The 12,878-nt window shown below is 42.6% G+C and overlaps 1 protein-coding gene across 7 annotated transcripts in view; it reads left to right on the top strand.

Moving 5' to 3' along the window:
* MARCHF3 (membrane associated ring-CH-type finger 3) overlaps positions 1-12,878 on the top strand; it is an 80,223-nt gene that overhangs the window by 46,968 nt on the left and 20,377 nt on the right. For 3 of the 7 annotated variants that reach the window (XM_075079477.1, XM_075079478.1, XM_075079483.1), the window contains 2 exons: positions 6,367-6,583; positions 8,737-8,944. In XM_075079477.1, the coding sequence (XP_074935578.1) occupies positions 6,367-6,583; positions 8,737-8,944 (425 nt within the window). Of the gene's footprint in view, positions 1-5,497; positions 5,769-6,366; positions 6,584-8,736; positions 8,945-12,878 lie in introns of all 7 variants that reach the window. The other 4 variants (XM_075079479.1, XM_075079482.1, XM_075079480.1 and 1 more) reach the window with 3 other exon arrangements.

Below are 12,878 nucleotides of genomic sequence, written 5' to 3'. Positions count from 1 at the left end.
TTAGTTGTAGGAGTTATTTCATCTTCTCAAGTTGCAGAAATTAATTTTTCACTCTGGAGGACTTAAGGGTCTTATGTGCACCGCCTGTGGAGTAAGATGTTTTTGCTGAAAATTACTGTACCTTTTTATTTTCTTTATTTTTTTAACAAACAAAGTATATCAATTGTACTGATCCTTAAATCTACTAAGGCTGTAGGAGAGCAGGCATTTCCCGTTATGAGTTCTGGGCTTAGCTGCTGTAAAGTCTTACTTCAAAGAACAACCCCAATACAGACACAGGATCACACAACCGTACTGGAACTGAGTCCAGAGAAAAAAGTAAGAGTAGCTGATGAGCTGGGGTCTTGGGGAGACAAAAGCGGAGGGACGGGGCATGGCCAGATGCATGCCACAGGGGACAGGAGTGGCAGGTTGGGAGCCTGGGCCATGCCTGCCCTTCAGGCATCTCCTAGTGGCGCCAGGTTCCTAAGCTGTAATTATCAGCTGACAGTTGCCAGCTGATTTCTAAGAAACACACTGAAAGAAATGTGGACCTATCCTTCATGTTGGTGGACAGCATCTGAGGCTACAACTGGAACAGCCAGTTACTCTGTTAGAAACCAGCAGGGGATCCATGCAGCTCTGTGTGGTGAAGTGTGGAGGGAAGAGTCGAGAAACATTTAAAACAATTCCAGCTATGAATGCCTTGGAAATGATGTACAGAAAACTTCTTCATGAGTGTCAGAGTTACTAAAATAAGAGTTTAATGTGCCCCAGGGTGTCCTGCTCTTTTAGAAAGGTTATGGCCATGCCATCTTCACAGTACCTTGACTTGTTTCTTAATAGGTAAAAAATGAGGGAGTTTCAAAGTGCTCGCAAGTTGAGAATTTCAGTTCTTCTTTCGCATTTTTCAGTGGGAAGGTGAATCTGAGAGCCAAAGCAGCAAGCCATCCAGTTGCTGCAATGCCTTCTTCAGTCTCTGGAGTTTTACTTTTTTTTTTTCTGATTTTCTCCCCCATCCCACTGGGGTACGGGAGTGAGCAAGCAGGTGTGTGGTGTTTAGCTGCCTGCTGGGTTAAATCACAACACTAACGCTTGTTTGATAGGTTTGAAGCCAGTGAAGAACACCTTTTTCACACTGCCTCTGACAACTATATTACAGACAACTTTTGAAACCAGTAATTTGTTCATTACTTAGGAGGTAACAATTTGCATTCTGAGTAATGAACTAGGATTGTTAGAAGAAATAAAGGCAGAAGACATTTCTCCATGAGGTGCACCGTTCTTCTACATTGCGGTACAATGCAGAACTGTATCTGTGCTCCAAATCTGCTGACCTGTCCTGAAGTAAAAACCTGTCCATGAACACAAGTCACTGGGGCCAAACTGCAAGAGTAATTTTTGCAAAAGAGGTTGGTTTGTACCTGCAGAATCTCTTGGGCACACTGAGGCAGCTGTGGGCCCGTGTGGGAGACACAGTCCTGTCAAGTCACAGAATATCAAAATGTGGCTTGGTTTCACCCCTGGCCTTCAGGACAACTAGTTTTCCTTTTCTACTTGATACTGGATTGTAATTTTAGTCTTGAGCACTGGGCTGTGGATAGAGTGGAAAGAGAAATATTCTTCTGGCATGTGAAAGTACATAAATAGGAAACAAAAATACATCTCTGAAAGCTGTTTTTTTTTTTTTTAATAATGCCTGTGTTTTTTAAATAATGCAGTATTTCCTGGGAAAATGTCTCCAGATGGGAAGGTAGTGTTTTTCTATGCATGTTTTTAAGTCTTGAAGCAGATTGATGCATGCTTGAGTTGCATGTCTTGAAACTAATAGGGTGACTCATGGGAACATGGAATAAGAAAGGTGAATGGATTTCTAAGTTTGAAACTGCATGACTATGAGAGATGCAATATGTGCTATTCTTAGCAATGATGCTAAAAAAAAGAAAAGTGAGCAATTCACACTCAATCTCTACATGAATATTTGTTTAACTTTTGCAACCCACTGCTTGAAGTGTAAGATCTTTTTGTCTTATGCAAATCTGAGCCGCTAACAGCTTCAGCAGAAAAGCACCACTGCTTAAAAAAAATTACTGTGATAATATACTCATCAGCATGATAATGCTTTATAGGTTTAGGAAATTAGGTCTGTTCACGCACAGTAGGAAAGAGTGCAACAAGGATTCCAGTTGTAGGTGCTTATTGTGAATGCAGATGGTTTCTTCTTTAAATTCCTTTTCAGGGCAGTAATGCCCTGAACATCTCATATTTGAGCATAATTCAATAAGAGTATCAGTGCCTTGCTCACTGGCATTTGTTGAGTCTCATGGTTTCTCTTGATACAGAAGTTATAAATCTCTTAAAAAGAAATATAAGCATGGGGAAGAAGATATGCTATAAACCTTGCAGCATATAAAGAAGTGTTTGTTGACCTCAGTGGGGACATGTTGTTAGCAATAACCAGCAGTTGACTAAGCCCAGAAGTAGCTTGTCTGTGAAACAAAGATTGAAAGTGTTTGGTGGCATTTGTTTGTAGGGCTAAGCCACTTTCCCAAAATATTTGCATTAATTCATATAATGTGAAGAAAAAATTACTTCCAGATACTTCTTAATAACTACAGAAGCCCTAGAAAGCAGCCTGGACTTTAGAATGATTTAAAAAATTAAGCAGGGGGGAGAGGGCAAAGAGAGGGAAGATAATCATATTATGTTGGCTTACATTTTAACACTGGGGGTAGCAGCCAACAGATCAGAAGAGAAAAAAGAGTGTAAGTTATCCCTAACATTTGCTAAAATAGCATCCTATAAGTTATTATGGGGCAAAGGATGTAGGCTGCACTTGAATCTTCTACCCAGCTCCAACATTACCTCACATAATTTGCTTGAGTACACTGCATCTCATTCCCTTCTGAAACCTAGCTTTGCAGTGATAGCTAGGTTTAATTTACTAACTCCACGTGTAATGCCTGCACTTTTTTTGAATGAAATAGCATAAATGACTGTAACTACTGTGATCATCTGCATCTGCAACTACATAAATTGAACAAGGGAGTAGACTTGTTATTATGAGACTTGGGCTTTTCATGTCTGCAAGCCAGAGTGCTGAATGCAAAAGAAACAGAAAAATATGTGAGATTTGCAGTGCTTGCTGAGGGATATTTACTCCATAACCCAGTGGATGAAGTGGAAGGAATAAATCACAACTAGGACGCTCTAGTCAGTGACTAATAGAATGGTGTTCCACTATGTCCTTTCACCAGGAAAACCTGTACTGACCTCTTTCCAGGAATCTGAAATTTCTAAGGACACAGAACAGCTCAGATAATTCAACAGCTCCCCCCGCCAATACTTATGGTACAAAGAAAATGCATGCAATATATTTACTTTTACTCTAATACCCTTAAACCCATATATATAAAATACATATATACATATATCTATCCATATCTATATCTATATATCTATAAAACCTGGCATATATATATAAAAAACACATCCAAATAAAATAATTTCTTCTTACCTCAGGATTTTTCAATTTGTGATCATCAAAAAACCCTGAAAATGCGGTTGAAGTAATTACGTAAGAAAGTGGAGGGAAGAAGTATACCAAGAGCTATATGCTTACCAGTGACAGTTGGAAGGTAGTGCTGAAATTGGAGAGTCACTCTAAAAGACAGTTAGACTTTGCCACCTCCCATCAGAAGATCTCATGTCATGGAGGTTCTGAGAAGAGGGAGTCAGGGACTGGTACCAAAGGCAAAGTAGAAAACCTAGAACAGGGAAAAGATCTGGTTTAAATATTACATTAGTAAGGTAATCTTAAAATAGATTTTGGATAGACAATAGATGTGCAAGAGAGGTGGGTGTAGTAACGCAGAAAAGAAAAAAGCTAATTACTAGATTTCTTCAAACATACATCCATCATGCCAAATTCAGCCACTTTTCTCTGAATTTTCTGTTATCTGAAATAAATATTGATATTCTGGCTTCCCCCATTTAATATTGCTTCTTTCCCTAAATACCTTCTAAACACATCTTCCTGCTATTTTCTTAATTTTTCTTCGTCTGTTAAGATTTTTGCGACAGATTTCCACCTCTTTCAGTGAAAAACATCCTGACAGAACACAATACATACATATGGGTAAAAACAGACTTTGGGGTTTTGTGGATACTAAGATTTACAGTTCCTTAACGCCAGCTTTGACTTCAGATTTGCCTAGGATCTCTGTGCTTCTTAGGGCAATTAATCTTCATTATTTGCCACAGGGTTAAGGATTAAAGCACATATTATTTAATTCTATAATTGTACTACTTTCATGCACGTACACTGAGTTTGTGTGAAAATAATTCTTCTGAAGTCAGGAAAATATGTTGTAACTTCCAACTTTCTTCAAGAAAAATGGATAGGTAGAAAGGGTATTTGCTGTGTCAAAGTGGGATATCAACGCAATACCGTACACAGAAATATGAATTAACATCATTCCTGGGATATAACAACATTATTTCTGATGTGCGTTAAAGCTTTTCATTTAGTTGCATCATCTGATGCTTCAGCAAGTGCTCTGAACTCATCAAGTGGCCGATGAATGTGTTTATAACGGCTTGGATGGTGACTTTATGTGCAACAATAAATCTGCTGTTGTACTTAATGAGGTCAGTGAGGGAACCAGAAAAGAAATATATAATCCTGTAGCATGGGTCTGTAAGCGTGGTACTGCCCAGGCTTTTTAAGTTTAATGAAGCAGCTACTCAGCTGCTGAATATTCTTGTTATACACTCTCAGCATGGATTTTAAAACTAAAATGTTGCTGATACCATGATCTCCTTAGAGAGTCCATGGCTCTCATTCTCTTAAAAAGTCTGCATCTTTTATGTGTTAATGGTTTTGAAATCAGCCATTTGCTTCATTTTCATTGTAAATGAGGGCCAGAGTATGATTTCCTTCCCCATTCTCTGAACACTGTATCCCCTGTAAGCTGCCTCATCAGCCTCCATTGCTCTCTCTGGGGTATGCACGGTCTGAAAATAGCTGAAATAATCCTGTAAAAGAAACACTTTGCCAAGCATTTTCCTATTTTAGTTGCCTTTCTAAGAATATAAGTCCCTATGTGAAAACTTGCATGGTACAAATGATCCAGCACCTCCATCACATCCTCACATGCTACAAAGTCTTGCTGTCAAAGACGTCCATTCAGGAGACTTCAGAAAGTTAGCACTGCTATTTGCTCAAATCCAATGAGATCGTATTCCAGGACTCCGTTTAAAACCCAGAGCAATACTTCTGTTTAAGAGAGTGGATTAATGTTTAATTTTTAAAGGCTCTGTTTCCTGCTGCCGTACTGGTACTACACAAGTAACAGTGGTGTCTAATGCAAAACGCTTTTTTTGAGGGTTAAATGCAGTGCAGACAAATGTGTCTGATTTCAACATGGGAATATTATAGTAGTAACCCCTAGCATTTACATGTGACTGTAGCCAAGTGTCTCAAGGCATGCTAGGAAGTCTCTTCCCTCTTTTGCAGAGGGATTAATCCACCCTGTACATCAGCTGTCGGTGACTGACCTGGAGAGCAAGCCTGCAGGCACATAGCCTAGTGTTCAGCCTGTTGAATCACGCAGCCTCCTCACACCGACGAGTGCACACAGCAAGGAGCATTGTAGGCAGGTATCGGGAATTTATGTTCCCAGGCTCTTTGTTACCAGCATAACCCTTGCTTTCCAGTTACCACGTTTGAGAGCATCATACAAAGTACACTCTAAGTGATGGGAGAAAGCAAAGCAGAGAAAACACAGGCAAGCTTTGATTTCTACTTCACCGTGTGGCATAAATTATTACTGCACGCAGGCTGTTATTAAGCAGGTCTGCGTGACAAAAGACCCATACAGGATTATTTTGCGGGTCCATGCTCTGCTGTGGGTTGGTGATGGAAGGCACTTAGCAGCAGTGGAGTGTTTTCACAGGGGATTTGGAGATGATTGGCCACTTTCTCCTCCTATACATAACTTTTCCCCATTGGTGGACAGGGGCAGCTTTTAAGTTTAAAAGCATACAAGGTGAAGATTGTGTATTCCTTTGCCGTATTTGGTTGTGGCGGGAAGGAGAGAGAAAAAGGTTCAGTCTTTCCATTTATCCCTTATGACCTGAGGAGTCTGCAGAGACAAAAAGCAGTGCAGAGCCCCAGCTTGATGTTTCTGAGATGTACAGACTATTTTTCCGCAACACGTAACACTGTGAGCTTCCTCTCCCTGCTGAGCGGGTTTCAGAGGGCTGGGGCAGGAAGGGGGGAACGTTATTTCTCATGCCTGGTATCGATCAGTGCTGCAGAGTTTTAGACAGGGAGGGACGTGCCTCTTCCCCCCACCCCACTGCTCTGTCCTCCCTCCTCCCTAGATGGGGACCCACCACCTGCTGCCATGAGGACAAGCCACTTCAGTCACCTGCCGGGAGTCCCGCCAGAGCGCCCGCGCCCGCTGGCATCCGACGGCAAGACCTTGCCCAGTGACAGCGGCAGTGGCCCAGCTGGCAGCTGCCCGCAGTATGTCATGCAGGTGTCGGCCAAAGATGGGCAGCTGCTCTCCTCCGTCGTGCGGACGCTCACCACGCAGAGGTATGTGGGGGGTAGTGGGATGGGACGAGGCCCTTCCCCACATGGGCTCACGTGCATCCTCCCCAGCTTGTCAGCAAGTCCCACAGGTGCTTGAAGGGAAGATGTGGTGGTGTGCTTCATGAAGGCTTACCACAGTGCAGGTATAATTAAACCCTTGTTCTAACTTTATAATGGTTATGCTACATATGTAATTAAGCCCTTACCATTATACTCAGTGAAGAAGGGGGAAGCAAGCTGTCTAGGGATGCTACTGCTCAAGCGCACCAGCTGCAATAATTTGCCCTGATACGCAGTGGGAGGCTTCGGCGGGCACTGGCTGGCAGGGGATGCTGTGTTTCGCCTGCGTGCTGCCACCAGCACTTCTGCGGCACGTTTCCTTCACACTTCCCAAGCCAGGGCGCTGAGTGGCCAGGCAAGCTATTTCTAGCAGAGGTGCACACACAAGTGTTGCTGCTTCAGCCATTGTCCAAGTGATTGAGAGGGGCTTTTTCTGCTGTCGGTTTAGAATGGCAGATTAGTGGTGAAATATACATTTAAAGTATACCTTTTGAAACACTAGCCTGCTTCAGGTTGGCTTTGTTTTCATTAGAAGCAAGAAAGAGTATGTTTAAGAGTCTGGCCATATCTAGACTTGATACTTGAGTCAAAATTAAGCTCTACTTCACTAGTGTGAAACCAGAAAAACTGCACAGCTCTTGAGGTAGCCCTGATTTTTCACAAAACAGCTAATATAAACCCATCCACTGCACTCATGTGAAGAGTGAAATTATTAAGTGCTGCTGCATGTGTGACGTGACAGCCTGAAAGGGCTTTTTTCCCCTTTACTTGTAGCAACTTTTTTAAACCATGTGTGTTTTGCACAGCTCAGATGTGTCTGTAGAGCACTGAGCACAACTTCATACTGTTTTACCAGGCAAATTGAAAGGACCAGGCTGGCTTCTTTACACTTTCCTGCAGTTACGCTTGAGTGAGGTCTACCTGGTGCATCCTGCAAAGAGCCAGGAGTGGGACAGAGGGAACAGCTCTTCACTACCATATGCTATCTGCTAACAAGGTTTTGTCAGTGACAGTGAGAAAACCAGCTTTTCTGTGATCACCTGAGGTGGCATATGTGGTAGGGAGATTCTTGTTTTGAAGACCTCAGCCAAGAGATCGACCTCCTCAGCCTTGGCAGTCGGGGGACTGAGTTGAAGCTGCGTTGAAGTGGATCCATGTTTCAGCAGCACTGGTGCTCGCAGCCTGCTCCTGCTTTCCTCCTGCTGCACTAAGCCCAGGCACCCTGGGAAACCACGTGACTCCTTTCCTCTTTCTCAAAGATTCCTCTGTAAAACAGGAATATCAACAGTTAACATCAGAGTCTTTAGGTTTTCACTGGCAGGAGGAACACCTGTCCCCCTTTGCACATTAGCACCCCGCCACCAGCAAGGTGGCGGCTTTGGCAGAGGCAATGCAGGAGAAATAGCTGCAGGCAGCAATACAGGATGGATGGGTTTGGCACAGTCCTCCTTTTCAGTGCCGTTAATATCACTCCTTGAGCTGCTTGGGGGGTGTTGTCCCAAAGGGAAGGCAACCCTCCCAAGGGACAGGAGCTTCCTGCTTGCACACGCCTGCCTGAAGTTATGGCCTTGCCTTCGCACCACTACAGGGCAAGGTGCTGTTGTTTCAGGTGCAGTAGTCCTTTCCTGTTGATCATTGAAAACAGCTTACCCTGTAGGTCAGGGGATCATCGCTAGCGTAAGTGATGCTACCCTGTAGGTCAGATGTGATGGCACAGATCTTCAGTAGCGTAAGAGGTGCCCAGCTGAGACAGGTTTAAAACTTCCCTGATGCATTTAGGGATTTCCTGAAGTGGCTGCTCTGCTGCACTGTGAAGAGGTGGGAAATAAAAAGCTGCAGAAGCACTTGGTCATCTGTCTCTCATCTGCCACTCTGATGTGTTTTTCACTCTCCACTTTTTCCCCCCACAGAAGAGATATTTTAATGAAGGATACCAAAGAGCCTGCAGCCATTAGCCCAGCAGCTCGGTGTACTAACGAGAGAGCAAAGTACACAAGCTGCATGTATTTCCCACATTGTTAATTCATGACATACAGGGAGAGAGAGGCTAGATCACAGCCCTGTGTACTGACCAGCAATTTTCTCTCCTCCTCTAGCAACCCCTTCAATGACCGGCCAATGTGCAGGATCTGCCATGAGGGCAGCAGTCAGGAAGACCTGCTTTCCCCCTGTGAATGTATGGGGACCCTGGGAACTATTCACCGCAGCTGCCTGGAGCACTGGCTGTCATCTTCAAACACCAGCTACTGTGAACTCTGCCACTTCAGGTTTGCAGTGGAGCGCAAACCCAGGCCGTTGGTGGAGGTCAGTACATGGGGCACATCCCCTAAAGCTTAGCTTTAATGAGCAAATCACTTGTTTTTATATAGGAACCACAAAGTCTTTGCAGCTCTGCCAAAGCCGAAGGAAGCTGTGAGTTTTGGGCTTGGCAAGATGAGGGCAGGAGCTCAGGGAAAGGGCAGGAATAACAAGACCCTGATTTTGAACCAAAGCAAAACAAGGAAGAAAAATGGGATCAATCGTTTTGCTTCACTGTAAATGTGAGTGAAGATCTGGGAAACAGTGTGCAGTGAATTCCTAGTATACCAGCCAGCTTGGTAGAGGATGGAAGAAAGGTAAGTAACAGTTTATGTGGAATGCGAGACAAGCATCAGTATTCAGCACATTAAATATAGGTCAGAAATTTTTTTTTCTTGATTTTGAGAGAGAGGTAACAAACCAAGTAGCCTTAGAATCCTAGTTTCTATGTCAAGCCCACAAGAAGGAATTGTTCTGGCTCAGTGGCTGGCATGTTTAGCCGTTTGTGAGTGACCTTTTGGCCTCCTCTTGCCTGTGTACCAGACTCAACAGTGAATTGGACAATTGTTTCTCTCTTACCAATTAAAGTTTAGTTTTTGCCAACCATATATGCTTTAGTGACTGCATGAAGTTTGCCAAGCTTTTTTTTTTTTGTCCCCAAGAAAAGAAAAAAAAAGCAAAGAAAAAAAGCCAAGATCCCTGTCTTTACATTGTTAAATGATGTTTTTCCTCCCCTGTTTTCATTTGGAAAAAATTGTAAAAAATATGGTTTGTGTTGGAATGAAAAGTGAATTACAAATAATTACATTTTTCAAAAGTAATAAGAAGCATCTTATTGTGCCACGTGGTGATACTGGTGCTTATATGCTAAGCTTGGGTTCAGGACAACTTGTCCTTCCTGTGCATCTTCATTGTTCCTGTAAACTATAGCAGAACTGGTTGAAGGACATACAGTATTAAAAATAAGAGGGAGGGTAGAGGCATCTTGTTTTGCTCTTATTCACACATGAGAGGATACAAGGTAAAACTGACTACTGGGAAGCGTGTCAGGGACCTGTGCAGAGAGAGGTGAGCAGTTCTCATTGAAGGCTACCAAAATCGCTTTATGCTGGATTAAGTTAGGCATGCGTATTTTGTGTCTAAGCCTAAGGATATCTTCATTCTTCCCTAGGATCGGCAAAAAAAGAGATACATGACATGGTATTTACAGAAGACCCGTAAGTCTTGTTAAGCCTTAACCAGAGAAAGCCTAGTCCAGCTGTTCTATTGCCTCTGGCTTTTTGTTTGATGCTTCTAGCAGGACTCCAGCCTCTCTGAGGAAGCTGATCCCAGTTTGAGAAACACTTCTGTTGAGTGTTCTCAGGCTGTCAGTGGCTGAGCAGCAAAATCTTTATGACTGGGCATTCTCCAATGAAGATGATAACATCTTCTTTTGGCCAGCTGCTGTCAGCCTGCGCCAAGCAGTTTTCCGTTGTGGTTTTGGCGCTAGGACGATGCCACTCTGAATTTGCCTTCTGAAAAGAAAGATAAGTGATGCTGAGGCAGTGCAAACTAAACAGTTTGATTTTAGAGTCCAGCTTCTCCAAGCTGTTCCTTTGCAACAGCTGCTTGTGAGGATTGCTTTGCACAAATGGGACGTGACATTGTTGGGAGCTAATGATGATTGAAGAAGATGAAAGTGAAGCTAACCCTACCCAGGCTGGGCGAGTATAGTAGCTTGATCATTCCCTGATGAAGTGAGGCTTCTTTTTGGCAAAAGCAGTAATAAATAACAGCAACAATAATAATAATAATGACTATAATAATGATAAAGCTGTCTCTTGTTTCTCAGCTGAGGACAAATGAGAAGCAGGTGCAAGAACACTTCTGAAACATAGTACACAGTGTTAATTGATGTTTTTCCCTACTACCTCATCTTTTCTTGCTTCTCAGCTGCTATACCCACAGTATTTTAGTGCAGTAATCAACAATTATATGCAGTTGCAGAAAAGGTAGTAAAAAAAGGCAACTGACTTTTTTGAAGTCCTTTTTGATCTTATACAAGATCTTTCTAAACTTACATTTTCAGTTTAGAAAGGAATTGAAGCTGTACTTTTAAAGTTGAGAGCAGCAGATACAAAGAGTAACTGAGTTGTATGCAAGGGGGCAAATTAAGCGGAACGATATCAGTCAAACTTCTTGATTTCTGTTAGTATAATTTAAGTTTGTCCTTGAAGTTTGTACTTATTGCATTCATAGTGCTTTTAAATCTAAAGACCTCCCCATACAAATAATTAGAGCAAATCTGGAAGTTCCTGAAGCATGACTAAAGCAGATGCAAGTTGCCGGATTCCCTCGTCTTCTGTGTCCTAAAAGCACCCTCTCCCTTTATTACTTTGAGTATAGGTGCATGGAGGGAGGTGGATCAGGTATAGCAAGACTGTCTTTCACAAAAACCTGCTGTAATGTTTGGATGAATGACAAGCCAAAGGGGCCACCTGCTGGGGGGGCACGGGGGAGCCAGAGAGAGAGAGGAAGGGAGGCAGAAAGAGGGAGAGAGCAAGGAATGGGGGGGAGGGCGGGGAGAGAGACTCTGTGTGTGTGTGTGTGTGTCTGTGTGTGTGTGTGTGTGTGTGTCTGTGTCTGTGTGTGTCTGTGTCTGTGTGTGTGTGTGTGTGTGCGTGTGTCTGTGTCTGTGTCTGTGTGTGTGTGTTTGGGGTGTGAGTCAATATTCTCTTCATTTAGTAAGATAATTAGTTCTTCGAAGAATCCTCTGAACTAAATTATGGAAATAGGAAATGGTCTTCTCCATAGAGGTGAATGATGAGTTTACCAATGCATTTTAGGAGGTCAAGAGGGACTATTGTACTCATAAAGTAATTTGTAGAGCATAGTCTATAGAAGCTTGTCGAGTAACTCCTCGGCAGGCCCTATCTCATGCAGAGAATAGATCCCATCCATTGGTCAGTGACAGGGAGTATAAAAATGCTTGAAGCAATCAATCATTGTATTTATCTTTTCTCCTAGAGATTTTCCATCAGGAAAAAAAAGTATTTCTGACTATTCAAAGACATATGATTCACTTTCTTAAAGGGGCCAAAAAAAAGAAGGGAACATAGTATTATGCTTTTTCCTCATCCCTTCACTGGGTTGATCGCTGCTTCTTAACAGCTGAGTGTGAAGGAAATCTTAACAGAAACAAATTGAGATACTGTACTTGCTTTATCTGGAAATGTCATACCTGACTTATGTTATAAACAGCAGCCTGTTTTTTCCTGGATTTCTTTGGCAAGGAAAAGCAAAGGAAAAATAGTATTCATTTTGACCTCCATTTTCTCTTTTATCCTTCATATCTTTTCTCCACCGTAAGTTTCTCTCTGTTCAACTGAGTTTCAAACTATGTACTTCTCAAGGGAGACATTCCTTTACCAGTGCCACAGGACATGTTTCTGTTGTCTGGGGCAGAACCATCTGCCAAGAAATGTACAATCTGCTAGACACCCAAAACCCAACCAGAGAGGCAGGAAATGGTAGTACAGTCTGTCAGGCAGATCCATCCTCTTAACATTGCATTTGTGAAGCTTCAGACATTCTTAGTCTGCTTCTTTTTTTAACCCAGATTATTTTCCCCAGAAGAATTGTGTTTCTGAACCATGAATCAGGCATTATGGTGGGGATTAAGCCCTCCTTCAGTGTTCAAGGAAAGTGATTTATGTCTTTTGCCTCCTGCTGCATTGAGTGGAGGAGCTCTGTGACTTGTCCTTTTTCAAGTCAGAGAAGTACATACCAGGGAATGCACATATTTCACCTCCTTCACAGGTGTTTCTCAAAGGTGGGGCAGCCAAAAGGAATGTTCTCCTTTACAGTTCCTTGTCTCCATACCGTTGGCCTACACATGTCCAATGTGCCCTGTGTGATTTTACAGTGGTCGATAAGAATTGCTTTCTGTTGAGCCTTCATA

This window comes from Phalacrocorax aristotelis, chromosome Z (assembly GCF_949628215.1).
Source record: "Phalacrocorax aristotelis chromosome Z, bGulAri2.1, whole genome shotgun sequence".
Lineage (NCBI taxonomy): Eukaryota > Metazoa > Chordata > Aves > Suliformes > Phalacrocoracidae > Phalacrocorax > Phalacrocorax aristotelis.
Note: the sequence above shows the minus strand (reverse complement) of the source record. Positions and strands in the feature narration are given on the sequence as shown.